Genomic DNA, 14,902 nt, shown 5'->3' on the forward strand with positions numbered 1-14,902 from the left:
TAAGTGACTAATAGTTTCTCTTTCATAATCCTCCGGCAAGAAAAAAATATATGTAAGTAGTCTAGAGGCTGCTAACGCAAGAATTATACCAGTAGAAGCAAATGAACCTCATATTCAGGCACTTTGAGATCTCAATAGATCCATCAACAAGATAAGGGCTCAAATCCCCTTATTTGATTTTGTTCTCTAGTAGATTTACTCCCGTAAATGATAACATGATCATATGTGTAAGGGTTACTTTGTAAGTATATGTAGATTTCTTAAGTAATAAGTTAAAAATATGCACATGACAACGGTTAGTTAATATTATCTAACAGACTAATCTTTTGGACGAAACCACTATGACACTCACCTCGCTTATTTTTTACCGCCTCTCACAGGATTCAAATGTTAAATGTGGTATATTTAACTTTGATACTATAATAGTAATTAGCCAATACATCCAAAAAATCGATCTGTTACGTATAATATAAAAGTAGACGGAACCGCTTCCACAAGTGAAAGTAACCATAATTTTCTATTATGATTTTCTCCATCATCTAGAAGAAAGAGAAAACTAAAAAGTAAATTATAATCGATCAATGTCTAATGGCAGCTGTCAATGCACTGACTCTGAATTGCAATCCTCACTGATCCAAAATTGATTTTATAAGGATCAATAATGTTGAACTGACATTGACTCACTGACCCAATTTCTCTAACAAAAATTCTACTATTTGAGTTCCTGTATATCCAACCCAGAATCATTACCTTTTTGTTTTTGTTTTTTTGAAGTGGATCACTACATGATGATTGAGGCATGGGGACTATTTGTGAATTTTAGTTTGCTTTGGAGATACTGATGTGTGTCAAGGTTATTGGCTGCTACCCAGAAAGGGGTGAGGTGTCCTGCTTGCTTCCATCAAGGGTCTCGTGTCTGCCACTGAAACAAAGTAGAGTACTTGCAATCCCTTACTGAAGCTTTCTTCAAGCTTCATCACATCTTGATTTGTGGATTTAACAAGTTCCATTACTGAAGCTGGAAGATGACAGAAAGTAGGTCAGCCTACTTATTACAAACTAAAACTAAATTTGAAAGATACACCCACAATCAAACTGACACACATGGCCCTAAGGTAAAGCAGGTTGGTAGCAAATTTTTCCCCATATCAGTTGCCTTCATGAAGAGTCAAAATGAGTCAGGAAATGGAGCTGGAGAAAGGGTCTCATTGACTGTTCTCATCCGAGTCGACCCGGGCGAATCACGGGTCGACCTGATTAAAACCCGGTCCGTGTTCCCACTGGTTTTAAGAAATAATATTCTTATTTGAGTGGTTTCTTTATAAAATATAAAACACCATTTTTGGTTAAAAAAAACTGCTATTTCGTAAGAAAAAACACGTGTAAGCATCGCCGAATTCTTATGACACGTGTCGTCATCTAGAAGGCGACACGCACTCGTCGATTGTCGTCTCGAAAGTCTCAATGAAGAGGCAAGACGACTACGACGCTTCCCCCTCACTTTTGTCCCTTTCCCAACCCGGTCATGGCAAAGCCCGGACACGTGGACCATACCTCCTGCGCCCAGATCTTCACCTTTAACGTGGACGACCCCGATCGGAAGCCAGACTCGGTGGTGGGCCCATTGGATATTTCGAATAATTGTTGGGGCCAACGAATCTCTTTGACATAGATACGTGGCGAAGTGATATTAACGTTGCGTGTCGCAATCACCTCGAAAACTTCACCGACGACTCGTTGCTTCGATATTCGATTTCTCGGGATTTTTTCGTCTTCCCATTTTCTCGCGTTAATAAATCATTGCTTTTAGATGTCATAAAAAACCAAAGCCGTACCCTAATCCGCCGATATATCCATTCGGGACACGTCGCTGTCGGATTTCGGTAAAGAAAGAAAGGGAAACGAGAGCCTCCTCCTCAGCTCGTCTTGCTCGAGAAGAGACATAGACGATGGAGATTATTCCGTGCAAGTTCATAAGTCCACACATGGTTTCAATTCATTGGCAGTCGTCTTCGGAAACCCAGAAAAATACAATTTTTTTTTCATATTTGTTAAGAAACCAGATAAACAGATCTGCTGCCATTACGCTGTCGCGCGAGTTATTTCTCTCCCTTCTCACTCCTCTGAGATTCTGCTCTCAATACAAGTTTTTAATGCCGATACGGACTTTTAACCTTGAAAAGAGAAGTGGGGATGACCGAACGGGAGACCGCTATGAGTCGTTCTATGCGTGCCATGTGTTTCAAGACATTCATGGGTGCGTGGGGTTTGTAGCTTAATAGCATTGGTAGGTACAGTTTTTGGGAATTAGATTTCATCATTTCATGCGCTGTCGAGCGTAGAACAGGAGTGGGAGCTCCCCGCGTCTGCCAAGAGAGAGAGAGAGAGAGATGAGGAAGGAGGAGATGGCCGTGGCCACTGTGAACAAGAAGATCGGTGATGAAGATTTCTGGGTTTTCTACGACGCTAATGATAAGCTTCCCGGGAGCAGATTTTCGCCCCTTCTCGCTTCTAAAGATAGATTATTTCTTGTTTCTTCTCCTGGAAACCAGGTCTCTCTCTCTTTCCTCTCATTCTCTCTCCTGTTTTTTCATTCTTCTGCCTCGCCAATGGAAGTTCCTGAGGTTGGTGGTGGTACCCACTAGCCAGTGACTGCACACACAGACACCGTTAGCCACCACTGACAACAATGAATGTACTTGACCGCTTTCCGCGACGATATGCGACAAGTCGCCGGCTAGGATCGTACCTCCGGCGCTATTTAGAGGCTGCTACTGTTTTTCTCCATACTACCCAGTTTCAGTCTCCTCCGTTTTCTCTTCTCCGTTACCTGCACGTACTTTGAGACGGACGTGCCGGTTTTTTCGCCGATAACCGATTCTGACAAGTGACCTTCGGTAAGCGAGACTGATGGCCGGCATCTGACGGTCCCGCCTTCAGAGACCTGAGTCCTGGCTGAGATTCCTGACTTCTCTGAGTCTCTGCAGTCTGAACTACCGTTTTTTTCCATGTCTGTGTCGTAACTCTTACCAGTATTAAGAGGTGATTAAGAGTACAAAATCTGTCCAAATGCGAAAGAGAAGAAAATGGTTACTGGTTTCAGTCTGCTACTAACCTCCGGAGTTTAAACGCTAGGATGCTTTAAAGGTTCGATTCCGATCGTATACATCCAGCCTATTAATGCAGCGGTGGGTTACCTTAAGCTGACAATCTTTTATGATTTTTAAACATAGTTTCAGATTTAATCACTCATTCCGATTCCAAGAAAAGAAACAAAAAACTGTTAATCTGACAATCTTAAATGACGTTGAGTTGATGATATCGATCAACGGGTATATTTTATGTTAATAAGTTCTGCGATAACTTGCAAATGGAGATGCTAAGCATGTAGGATTTTGGATTTAAAGGAAATTAACTGATTACGAATGTCGATGGCTTCTGTAAAATGTTAAGAAACTTATCAAATAATATGGTTGACAGTCCAATAAGATTATTAAGGCTTTCATGGAGTGGAAGTTCTGAAAGTCCATCCATGGTGGACATTCGTAATTGCAGACGCAAATCTGTCGATTACCTTGTCGACTTGCTTGCAGGTGGACGTTTCGGCACTGGAAGGTAAGGTGGTGGGACTCTATTTCTCGGCCAATTGGTACCCAAAATGTCAACAATTCACACAGGTGCTCGCCAGCGTCTACACGCACCTGAATGAAAGGGGAACTCCGTTCGAGATCGTCTTCGTGTCTGCCGACGAGGATTTGGAAGCCTTCGATAGCTACCGTACCACCATGCCGTGGCTGGCGATACCCTTCTCCAACTTGGATCTGAAGAAGAACTTGAACCGGACGTACGATATCGAAGGAATACCTTCATTGATCATTCTGCAACCTGGGGACGAAGAAGATGCGTGGGTACGATACGACGGAGTCGACCTTATCTATCGGTACGGCGCCCGAGCATTTCCCTTTACGAAGGAGAAACTGAAACAGTTGGAAGATGAAGAGAAAGATAAGCATGAGAGACAGACCCTTGTCAATCTCTTGACGAATCATTCCAGGGACGATCTATTGGCCAATTCATCCCTTAAGCAGGTTAGTCACTGCTGATTATTTGAACTCATTTACTGTTATTCCTGCCGAAAGATTTGATTGATTCATGCATGATTATGACTTGAGATTAACTTTTCCTTTCTAAATGACGGCATTTTAATCTCTGTCGGGTATTAGTTATTTAGTTTTCTTGGAGAAAGAAGCTGCTATTAACAATCAGGAAATCCTTCTCTTGAGAAGACGTGAGAAACATAGATTGGTTGATTCTTATAATATTGATTTTTGATGAAAAAAATAATAATTTGTAATCATAGATACAAGATGTAGCTCAATTGTTGTTTCCATGAAGACGGATTCTTTGATTTGGAAATCATCTTCTTTAGAGATAGGATCGAGTTACTAGAGGGCCGATTCGATACGAAAAGCCATATCTCAGCCGTCTGATCATGATCCGATGGTTGAGATAGCCGTTTCACATACCAAATGGCTTTCGTATTGGATTAACCGTGTGAGTTCCTAATATATTCTTTGAAGTTCATATGAGACACTTCCATCCATGGAATTTTGTAGTAATTGTTGTGAAACTAAGGTTGTCAATTTTCTCTAGTTAAACCTAGATATGAGCATGAAAAGAGATAAAATTACCTTATATTATGACTTTTTTTATTAGGTGGATTCATGGGATATCATTCAATGAGGGTACACTATGGACCCACTAATAAATGTATATTCTAAACATAGTTATTAGGTAGTTGTCATATTAGTTGTGTGAAATTACAATTATCTTAAATAGGCTTTATGTGGGTAGTTTATCTCTTATTTATGTCATGATTATTATAGTTAATTGATTATTTTTAGTTTAATTTTTTAATTATCTTGCAAAGACATGTAGGCACTCACCAATCTTAGTAGTATATTGGTATTTCGTAATATTAAAAAATAATTAGCACTATAAAAATGACACTTTCCTTTGTCTAATAAATTATGTGTTGTTCTACTCCTTTGGGTAGCAATTCTTTTTTTCTTCTTTTGATTTTTAGTCTTTTTTTATATATTTATTAGCTTTTTTTTGGTAAAAGAAATTATTTTTGCCGTATCTTACTTTGTCTATCTAACATATTCTACATTTAACTTTTCCTTCTTATGAAATTTCTTGATTAGTTGGATTAACAAGCCATGAACGTCTTTGGAGGGAGATAATAGAAAAAAATCATTGTTTTTTTTTACTGTTAGAAAATACTTCCAAGAATATTTTGGTCATTTTACCCCGGGGTATTTTGGTCATTTTACGTTGTCAGTGGTTAATTTTTTAATGTAATTTTATTCTGCGTGTTAAACTATATTAGTGGTTAAATTTTTATGTACATAGGATGTGTAGTATGGGAGATAAGGAGATTAATGTTTATTCAGTATATATGGGTTTTTTTTGTAATTTTAACACAAAGCACTTATTTAAGGAGTTTGGGAATTCCTGCCCAATTGAAGCCATTCAGGCTCTTCAAAATGTTCCTCTTCACCCTTCTCCTTTTTCGCTCAGTTTTCTCTTTTTCTTTCACTCAAATATTGTTTTTTACATGGTATCAAAACAGTATATCATTGTTGGGAGCACTCTGTTATAGATTCTTGCCATTTTTTTAAGAGGATGGCCTGTTGGAAGGAAAAAAATTACAGGTTTTTTATATTGGTTAATCAAAGTTAAGATTGTTTCTTTCTTTCTCTGCCATAATCTTAGGGTTACTTGTCCTTATGAATTATTGAAGGATTTTTTACATTTTGATTGCCCTAATTGGGTTTTTTGAGATCAATGTTACCCAACCTAGCGTTGCATGTCGACATCATCACTTAGTTGATGATCTCAGCCCTAGTTGCTACTATTTTTGCATGACATGGGTTGAAATAGCTGTGAATTGCTGGTTATTGGATTATTGAAGTGCCATATCCTATCCCTGTGCCCTAACCTTAATTTTGTGAGTGGGGCCCACCTTGTGTGAAAATTTTGAAAATTGTCTAGAAGCTTAAAATTGTTATTTTGTGAGCATATATTAATATTATGGCTGAGACGAGAAGTTTATACCTTGGCTTGAGGAAATTATGAGTTTGATGGAAATGATACTATCATGATTACTTCGGAAAGTTGACCGAGCCTAATTATCTTAATTGGGCTAAGTGTGTCAAAATGTATCCTAAGGGTAGAAAGACGTTGGAGTTTATTTGATATGATCCCCAGTGCCTCCAAATGATGATTGGGAGGTAAAGGACAGTCAGGCTATAACCTGGATTGTCAATAGTATTGATTCTACTCTTAGAAAATAAGTGATGAATTGTGAGACAACAAAGACTATGTGACTATCTTTAGAATCTTTATATGCACAAAAGAGTAATCTCTCTCAAGTTTATGAGCTGTAAACAGATTTTTTTGGGTCGAAAAGAGGAAATTGAACTATTATAGAATATTGTAGTGCATTCATCGGCATATGGCATGAGATCAATGTATATAATCCGTTTACCAGGGATGAGAATGAGTTGAGAAAACAGCAAAATCAGCTTCTTGTTGCAAAATTCTTGGATGGTTTAGGTGCTGAATTTGATGCTATTAAAGCCTAAGTGTTAGTTTCAGATGAAATTCCTACTTTAGGTCATCCGTTTGCAACAAAACTGACTCAAGTCTTTCCAGACCTTACTTCGAGTTCTTTTTTTCAATGCGAGTCGTGTCAACCGGACAAACATAACAGAAATTCGTTTCCAATCTCATTTTATAAAATTATCCATCTATTGGAGATTGTACACTCGTACATCTGGACTCCGTGTCCTATGACTAATCAATTTAGTCATAGGTAATTTATTTTATTTGACAATGATTTTAGTAGGCTTACCTGGATTTATTTTTTTAAGGAAAAATATGAGACCTTTGATGTATTAAAAATTTTCTTCGATGAAATAAAAAAATCAGTTTGTTGCTTCGCTTTGTGTCTTGCATACTGATAATAGCCTCGAGTTCACGAGTCATAAATTTCAGGTCTTTTGTCAAGAACATGGAATTATTCATCAGACATCATGTGTCATTACACCTCAGCAAAATAGCATCACTGAACATAAGAATCGCCATTTACTGGTGGTAGCTAGGACAATGATGATACATATGCATGTGTCCAAGTCTTAATGGGGCGATGCTATTCCTACAACCTGCTTCTTGGTTAATAGAATGCCTTTGTCTGTGTTGCAAGGAAAAATCCCTATGCAGGTTCTTTTGGCGTTGGCGCCATTATTTGCTATTTCTCTTCGTGTGTTTGGATGTGTCTATTTTGCTCACGTATTTGGGTCTTCCAGGGATAAGCCATCTCCCCAAGCAGTTCAGTGTGTATTTTTGGTATGCTCGTACATAGAAGGGGTACAAATATGTTTGCTTGTCCACTAGAAAAACATTTATATCTACTGATGTTACTTTCTTTGTGGATGTACCATTTTTTTATTCTGTGTCTTTACCTTATGATCCTGTTGTCTCATCTGAACTGGAACCAGTTATCCCTATACCAGTTGATGAGCTCGTTGGACCGTCACAAGTTGTCACTGTAGAGAAACCATTAAAGGTATATAAACGCTAGAAAGAAGTATCACCACAGACTCTCTCACCATACCATGACTCTACTTACTCTCATGATCCTGGTGGTAATGATTTACATATTCCTATTGCCCTCAAGAAGGGAGTCAGGAAAGGTAGAGAGGTATGCGATATCCGTTATTTCAGTTTGTGTCTTTTTATTCCTTATTTGACTCCTATAAAAAGTTTGCTCTGTCCATTTCTATTTGCACTATCCCTTATTTAGTATTGGAGGCTTTCTCGTCTCCTCATTGGAAGCAAACTGTGGATATTGAAATGGATGCGTTGATAGATCGGGACACTTGGCAACTGTGTGATCTACCATCTGGGGCCAAAGTTGTTGGTTGTCACTTGGTTTATAATATTAAGTATAATGTAAATGGGACCTATTGAGCAGTATAAAGCTTGGTTGGTTGTGGAGGGGCAAACCTTTGGTATTGATGTGTTTGAAACCTTTTCACATGTTGCTCGTTAGTCATCTATTCTTATTTTGCTCTCAGTTGTAGTGACTCATGGGTGGTCCCTACGTCAATTGGACATTAAAAACGCCTTCTTATGTGGTGATCTAAAAGAAGAGGTATATATGGAGCAACCTCCAGGACATGTTGCTCGGGGGGAGACACATAAAATTTGTAGACTTAAGAAGGCAATATATGGGCTGAAGTGGAGTCCACGTGCTTGGTTTGAAAAATTCAGCCAAGTTATCGTATTTATGGGGTTTTTGAGGAGTCGTTGTGATCACTCCTTGTTTTTTATGAAAAGGTGCTCTGGAATTGTGGTTCTTTTGGTTTATGTGGATGACATTATATTATTTGGGAGTGATATTTCTGGTATAGAGGATACCAAGTCTTTTTTGTTTGCACTTGTTCAAATTAAAGACTCAAAACCATTGAAGTACTTCCTGGGCATTGAAGTGATGAAAAGTAAAGAAGGTGTTGTGATGACACAACTGAAGTATGTCACAAATATGCTTCAAGAGTATAGTCTATTGGGAACCAAGCCAACTAATATCCCAATGGAAGTGGGACATGATCTCCATGATAAGCAGAGTGATGAATTAAATTATAGAACATAGTAGCGGAGGTTAGTGGGAAAGTTTATTTATGTAATAGCTATTAGACCTGATATTTCTTTTGTACAAGTGTGGTGACCCTATTTATGGAACGTCCTTGGAAAGTACACTTACAAGCTGCACAAAGAATTTTGAGGTATTTGAAAGGAACACCAGGAAAAGGTCTTTTCTTTAGACCTAACAATCATATGAAGATAAAGACTTTCTTTGATGTAGATTATGCATGTTCAAACTGGACAGAAAATCAACCTTTGGATATTGTGTCTTCCTAGGAGGAAATTTGGTTTGCTAAAGAAACAAAAAGCAAAATGTTGTAGCCCGTGCAAAAGCTGAATATAGGGTGAAGGATCACATAGTAAGCGAGTTGATTTGGGTTTAGGTCAGTCTCACGAGCATTGGGTTCAACCAGAATGAGCACGTTTTGTGATAATTAAGCTGTAATTTTTATTGCATGTAACCTAGTTTTCCATGAAGGACTAAACATATATAAGTGGATTGCCACTTCATTCAAGATGCGGTGATGAAAAAGGAGGTAGTTACTCCATTTGTTCGATCTGGAGATCAGTTGGCAGATGTCTTTATTAAGGCCTTCGGCAAGCGAGAGTTTATCATTTTCCAACAAGCTGAGACTCCTAGATATATATGCTTCAGCTTGTAGGGGTGTGTTAGAAAATATATTCAGGAATATTTTGGTCATTTTACCACGTCAATGGGTAATTTTCTTTATTAATCTTATTTTGCATGTTAAATTATATCAGTGGTTAAATTTTCATGTACATAGGATGTATAGTTAGGGAGATATAAGGAGATTAAGGTTTATAAAGGGTATAGGGGCACTTTTATAATTTGTAACTCAAAATACTTATTTAAGGAGTCTGGGAATTCGTGTACAGTTCCCAACAATCATTTAGGCTCTGCAAAAAGTTCCTCTTCTCCTTCTCTTTTTTTCTCTCAATTGTCTCCTATTCCTTCACCCAAATCTTGGTTTTTACATATACATTATTTTCTTGGGTTAATCACCTAGACACCCCTAGAATATGCAATTATAAAAATTTATGTATATATACACAACTAAAAATTATACAAATATCTAATATCGTTGTTATATCATAAAAATTATGTTTTACACTCATGTGGCCAACAAAATAAATAAAAAATCCCCATGCAAGTAATATTTTGGCCCTTCAGTAATTGTTAGAAAATGAAATAACCGTGAGAGGAAGAAAAAAAGAGTGATTTTTTTAGCGAAACACAAATATACTTTCACTGTCAATTGATTTGTAATGGTTAATGCAACTTATAATTTATAGATTGCTATTTGAGTAATTTTTCTCTCAATTTTATATGGGATTAAACTAGATATTAGATACATTGAACCAAGATTGTTTATTTCTTGACAACATTTCTCTGCTTAGTTTAATTAAGATTCTAATGATTATCATTAAATTATAGTTTAATTCAGATTTCAACAACTACCCTGGAACTAAGTTTGTCATACCAACATGTATTAAACTTAAGGAAAATATTGATTTCCAACAGCATAATGAAGATGTTAGCAACTTGTTCTTTAGTCTTGAAAAACTCAAGCATGATATCTTCTTCTTTCACTAAATCTTTGAGATAGTGAAACTTTATGCCTATTATGTTTGCTTCGTTCATGTAGGATTGAGGATAATATTGTTGATATCTGCACTTAGCCGTTTAAGACCAATATTTTCCTTAAGTTTTAGAAGATATTTGTCATGTTAAATTTTATTTGGTGGAGGCTGTTAGAGTTCTAATTAACTAAGTCGAGAAGAATTGACAAAAAAGAAACAGTCTTGGTTATGTCAATCAGAATTGCTCAAGAATCAGTCTACAAATTATATGTAGTATGAATTGCTCAAGATATCAATCAATAAAGAGAGTACACTTTTGCATTGCACCGAAAATATCTCTTCTAGTATCTTTTCTACCCTACACTCTTATTATGTTGTTTACATAAAGGCCATCTTTATAAAAGTTTGAATCTACGAAGAAAAAAGCTTTGTTGTTTTCCTTTCTATTCTTTGGCATTACCTTTAGAAATATAAATATTTTATATCTTAACATCCATTTTTGATAATTTCTAGAAGCTCTTGGTACTAAAAAATTACCTTCATCTGGATATTTTAGTAGACAAAGTTAAAGTTACTCTTCCCATCAAACCCCCAAAGCTTGATGGAAGAGTAAATCTTTCATCTACATACACCAATAAGATGATCGTTTCATAATAAACAATGAATGATCATAGTGACTTCTATGAAATCCCATGGATATAATCACCTGATTAAATTTCTCTAACCATGTTCATGGACTTTGTTTTAAGCCATAAAGGGCTTTTTTGAGTCGACATATCTTATGTGTCCCCCCGAACAACATATCCTAGAGGTTGTTCCATATAGACTTCCTCCTCAAGATCACCATATAAAAAGACATTTTTAATATCCAGTTGAAACAGTGACCAACTTTGATGGACTGTAGTTTAAATAAGTATGCAAACAAACGACAAGTATGCAAACAAACGACAAGCGGGCAATGGAAGAAAAAAGTCTAAAAAACATACAACACCAAAGGTTCGACTATATCCTTAGGCAACAAGACGAGTCTTATATCGTTCAACAGATCTATCAGAGTTGTCTATATATAATCGTATAGACCCTCTAACAATCAAGTACTACAACACCTAGTGGTAAATCACATGACTCCCAAGTCCTCTTATCAATTAGTGGTTCCATCTTAACATCCACGACTTTCTTCCAATGACGAGTCAACTGCACATTCTGCATTGAAGAATGAATAGTACTAGTGGAGATGGACAGAGCAAACTTATGATATTTATCTGACAAAGAATCAAAAGAAACAAAGTGAGGTGATGAGTACCTTTACGAACACCTTTTCAAAGAGTGATAGGAAGGCGGAGATCACTTACCTTAGGATCTGGAGATGATAAAAGAATCATGGTTTGGTCGGAGTGGGGGGTCTGGAGTAGGATGGGATGGTTGCTGTCGGCACTGATATACCTATTGTGGTTTCTCAGTAGGAGCATCACGTGAAGGTTGAACACATTCATCAACTGGAATAGGAATAATAGGACTAGGTACAAAAGTACAGGAGGGACTGACTCAGACCTAGAAGATTCAAAAAATGATATAGACCTCGAAGAATTGACTCAGACCATAGATGATGTGCGCATGTCAAGAGATCCAAAAATCCATCATAGGGATCAAATTCCAGAAGATACAGTGCATTGAGAGAAGCACTAGGGCTGACGTTAGCAGATGTTGTAGATGATGTCAGCATTGACAGGTTTGGAAGTTGGTGTACATCTCAAGATCAACATAAAAAAACTCTTTTGGGCAATTTAGAACATTAGAATCTGTTCTTAGAACATAAGAACCAGTAACCCTAGGGTTATGGTAGAGAGAAGAAGAGAAAAAATAGTTTTTTACTAACCAGTAACCTAAAAACTAGATATAGATCCTTCATTTAAATAGACATTTGCTTAAAAAAGATGAAAATTTGACAAAAAGTCTTACTAGATGCGATCTATTGCTATGATACCATGAAAAAGTTAAGAAGAGTGAAAGTTGAAGAGAGAGAATGAGAGGGAGAAAAAGTGGAGACGAGAGAAAGTGAGAAACTAGTCTGCGTTGGGCGATTTGCATGTCTCCCAACCTCTATTTATAAGTTTGATACAATTACAAAAGTGCCCTTAAGTGTAAACCCTAATCTCTCTATATCTCCTATTCTCTGTCTCCTCTTTACAAGTAACTTGGTCCGTAGATGTAGTTGGACATACAAAACAAGATTACATGAAGACATAAATAAAGATAAGGTAAAATAACCAAAAAGCCCTTATACTTGTTTTTCAACATGTATATTCTAGTCATGTGGTGTTATTCTTTATCACAACTTTAGATTTAACATAAAAAAGTCTAGTGTCTTCACTATTTTATTTACATATGCTAACATAAAAAGGGTGAGAGAGGGATAAGGTTAGTGTATAGATAAAGATGAAAAGTGAAAATGAAAGTTCATTCTGTGGTGATTTGTCTTTTTAATAATGAAAATGAAAGCTCGTTCTGGGGTGATTCTCTTTTTTAAAATATTTTTGTGTTAAGTGTGTGTAGATAGGAAGCATCATACAAAAAAAAAAAGGGCACTCTTAACTTTTTACTTAAATTTGTGGTTGAGATGGTGAATGGCATCATCCTACATCATTTCTTTTGAACAGTTTCTTGGAAAAAATGCAATTCCACCTTTTGAGGTATTTTTTTAGTTTTATTCATAAACAGTCCGCTCAAGCTTTCCATATGTTCTAACATATTTTAGTAAATTTACCTCAGACAAATCACATTCTTTTTCAATATTATTTGTGGTATGTCAAGGTAAAAACTATATTCTCTAGGACAAGTAAATGACATTGGAATGAACCTTCACTTTGGCTCTTATAAACAAACTATGGAATCTTCTAAAAATTTAAAAAAAAAACTTGGTTAAGATATGTGTCCTAGTGTTTGTTCCTCATCTTAATCTAGATAGGTTGTGAGGCACGAGTTTGCCTGAAGCATCCAACATAGAACTAAAGGGCAGTTGGGCCAAAGGTAGAGCTCATGCATGAGTTGGGCAGTGCTTAAGAGGAACACAGACTACCTGTGGAGTTTGCTTTTTTAATCTGTTATTATGTGTTTAGTTTATATTTTTGTTTGTATCTCATGTAGTGTTAAAGCTTTGGCAGGCAACAGTTGCTTCTTTAGTAGGGAAAACAGTGGGACTCTACTTCTCTGCTCAGTGGTGCCTGCCCTGCCTGAAATTCACTCCCAAATTGATCAGAGTCTACAACAACATAAAACAAAGCCTTGTAAACCAGCAAGACAAAGATTTTGAGATCGTCCTCGTGTCGAGTGATCACGACCAATCATTATTCACTTCATACTTCTCCACCATGCCATGGCTAGCTGTGCCTTTTGGGGATCCTACAATCAAGACCCTCACCAAGTACTTCGATGTGCAAGGAATCCCATGTTTAGTGATCATTGGTCCGGATGGGAAAACTCTCAGTAAGCAAGGAAGAATGCTTATAAACCTGCATTTGGAGAAGGCTTACCCTTTCACTCAAGAACAACTGGAATCACTTGAGAAAGAGATGGAGGAAGAAGCCAAGAGCTTTCCAAGGACAGAGACACATCAGGGTCATCCTCACCAACTGACACTGGTCTCGCAGGGTTCAGGCGGCGGGCCATTCATATGCTGCGCATGCGACGAGCAAGGATCAGGGTGGGCATACCAGTGCTTGGAGTGTGGGTATGAGGTCCACCCCAGGTGTGTGAAAGCAGTGAACAAGCATGATACTGGTAGTTAAGAGCACTGGAGAACTTTTTGTGGGAGTTGTGGGAGTGTGTGTGTGGTATTTTTCAGGTTGATTGCTTCCTTCTGGCTCTATAGTAGAAAATGTCTGGAGTAGAAGGTAGATTTCCATTTGTGGCATCAACTGCAAGAAAATTATATGAATGGGTTCCATTCTCCTTTGTATTATTGCAAATGATCTACAGATTAGACGTATTCAGGATCATTTAGTTGATGTAACTACTGAAGCTTGGTTGGCTGCTGCCTGTGATATTAATTGACCCTCATATCTAGTTGAAAAGGGAGTTTTCAATCAATTTGTTGTCCAACTTCGTTGGCGAAATAGAAGTGGAACTCACGAGACACTGGAAAATCAAAATGTCATTAAAAACGTAGATTATCTATTGAACATCTCTGCCAATTCTTCCTTCTCTATTTAAGGCATTGTTAAGTAGAGCAACAGAGAAATTCTTTCAAGGAAGTCCAATTGATTATATTGTTCAATTTTTGCCACTTACTCTGAAAATGACTGTCCCTGGTCTTACTGAACTTTTTCATTTTTCTGTCTTCTGGTTCAGCCCAACTTTGTCTGCTCAATGGAAAAGCTCATATAAAACCCCTGCATTCTGAATATCAAAAACCTCATTGAATTTGTTTATATTTGATATTGCCCTACATATTTGGTTTTTTTGTAATGAGTAATAATGGTATTGTCCAATATTTCAGAATGCCAATAACAATATGTGAAACCTTGTTACAAAGAAGTTGATAGACCCATGGATGGAAGAGCTGAAATCGGACATTGGAGCCATACAGGAG

General features: G+C 37.1%; 1 protein-coding gene across 1 annotated transcript; it reads left to right on the forward strand.

The window, feature by feature from the left end:
- The first annotated feature begins 2,405 nt into the window (after nt 1-2,405).
- Nucleotides 2,406-14,382, forward strand: LOC137939426 (probable nucleoredoxin 2). The gene is made up of 3 exons (XM_068784694.1): nt 2,406-2,634; nt 3,499-4,088; nt 13,476-14,382. Exons 1-3 carry the CDS (start codon nt 2,406-2,408, stop codon nt 14,097-14,099), a joined length of 1,443 nt encoding a protein of 480 aa, XP_068640795.1. The 3' UTR covers nt 14,100-14,382.
- Nucleotides 14,383-14,902: the final 520 nt, after the last annotated feature.

Source organism: Aristolochia californica, unplaced genomic scaffold (genome assembly GCF_029961685.1).
Source record: "Aristolochia californica isolate CCGP_79_NKW_82.1479 unplaced genomic scaffold, dmAriCali1.0.hap1 SCAF_8, whole genome shotgun sequence".
Classification (NCBI taxonomy): domain Eukaryota; kingdom Viridiplantae; phylum Streptophyta; class Magnoliopsida; order Piperales; family Aristolochiaceae; genus Aristolochia; species Aristolochia californica.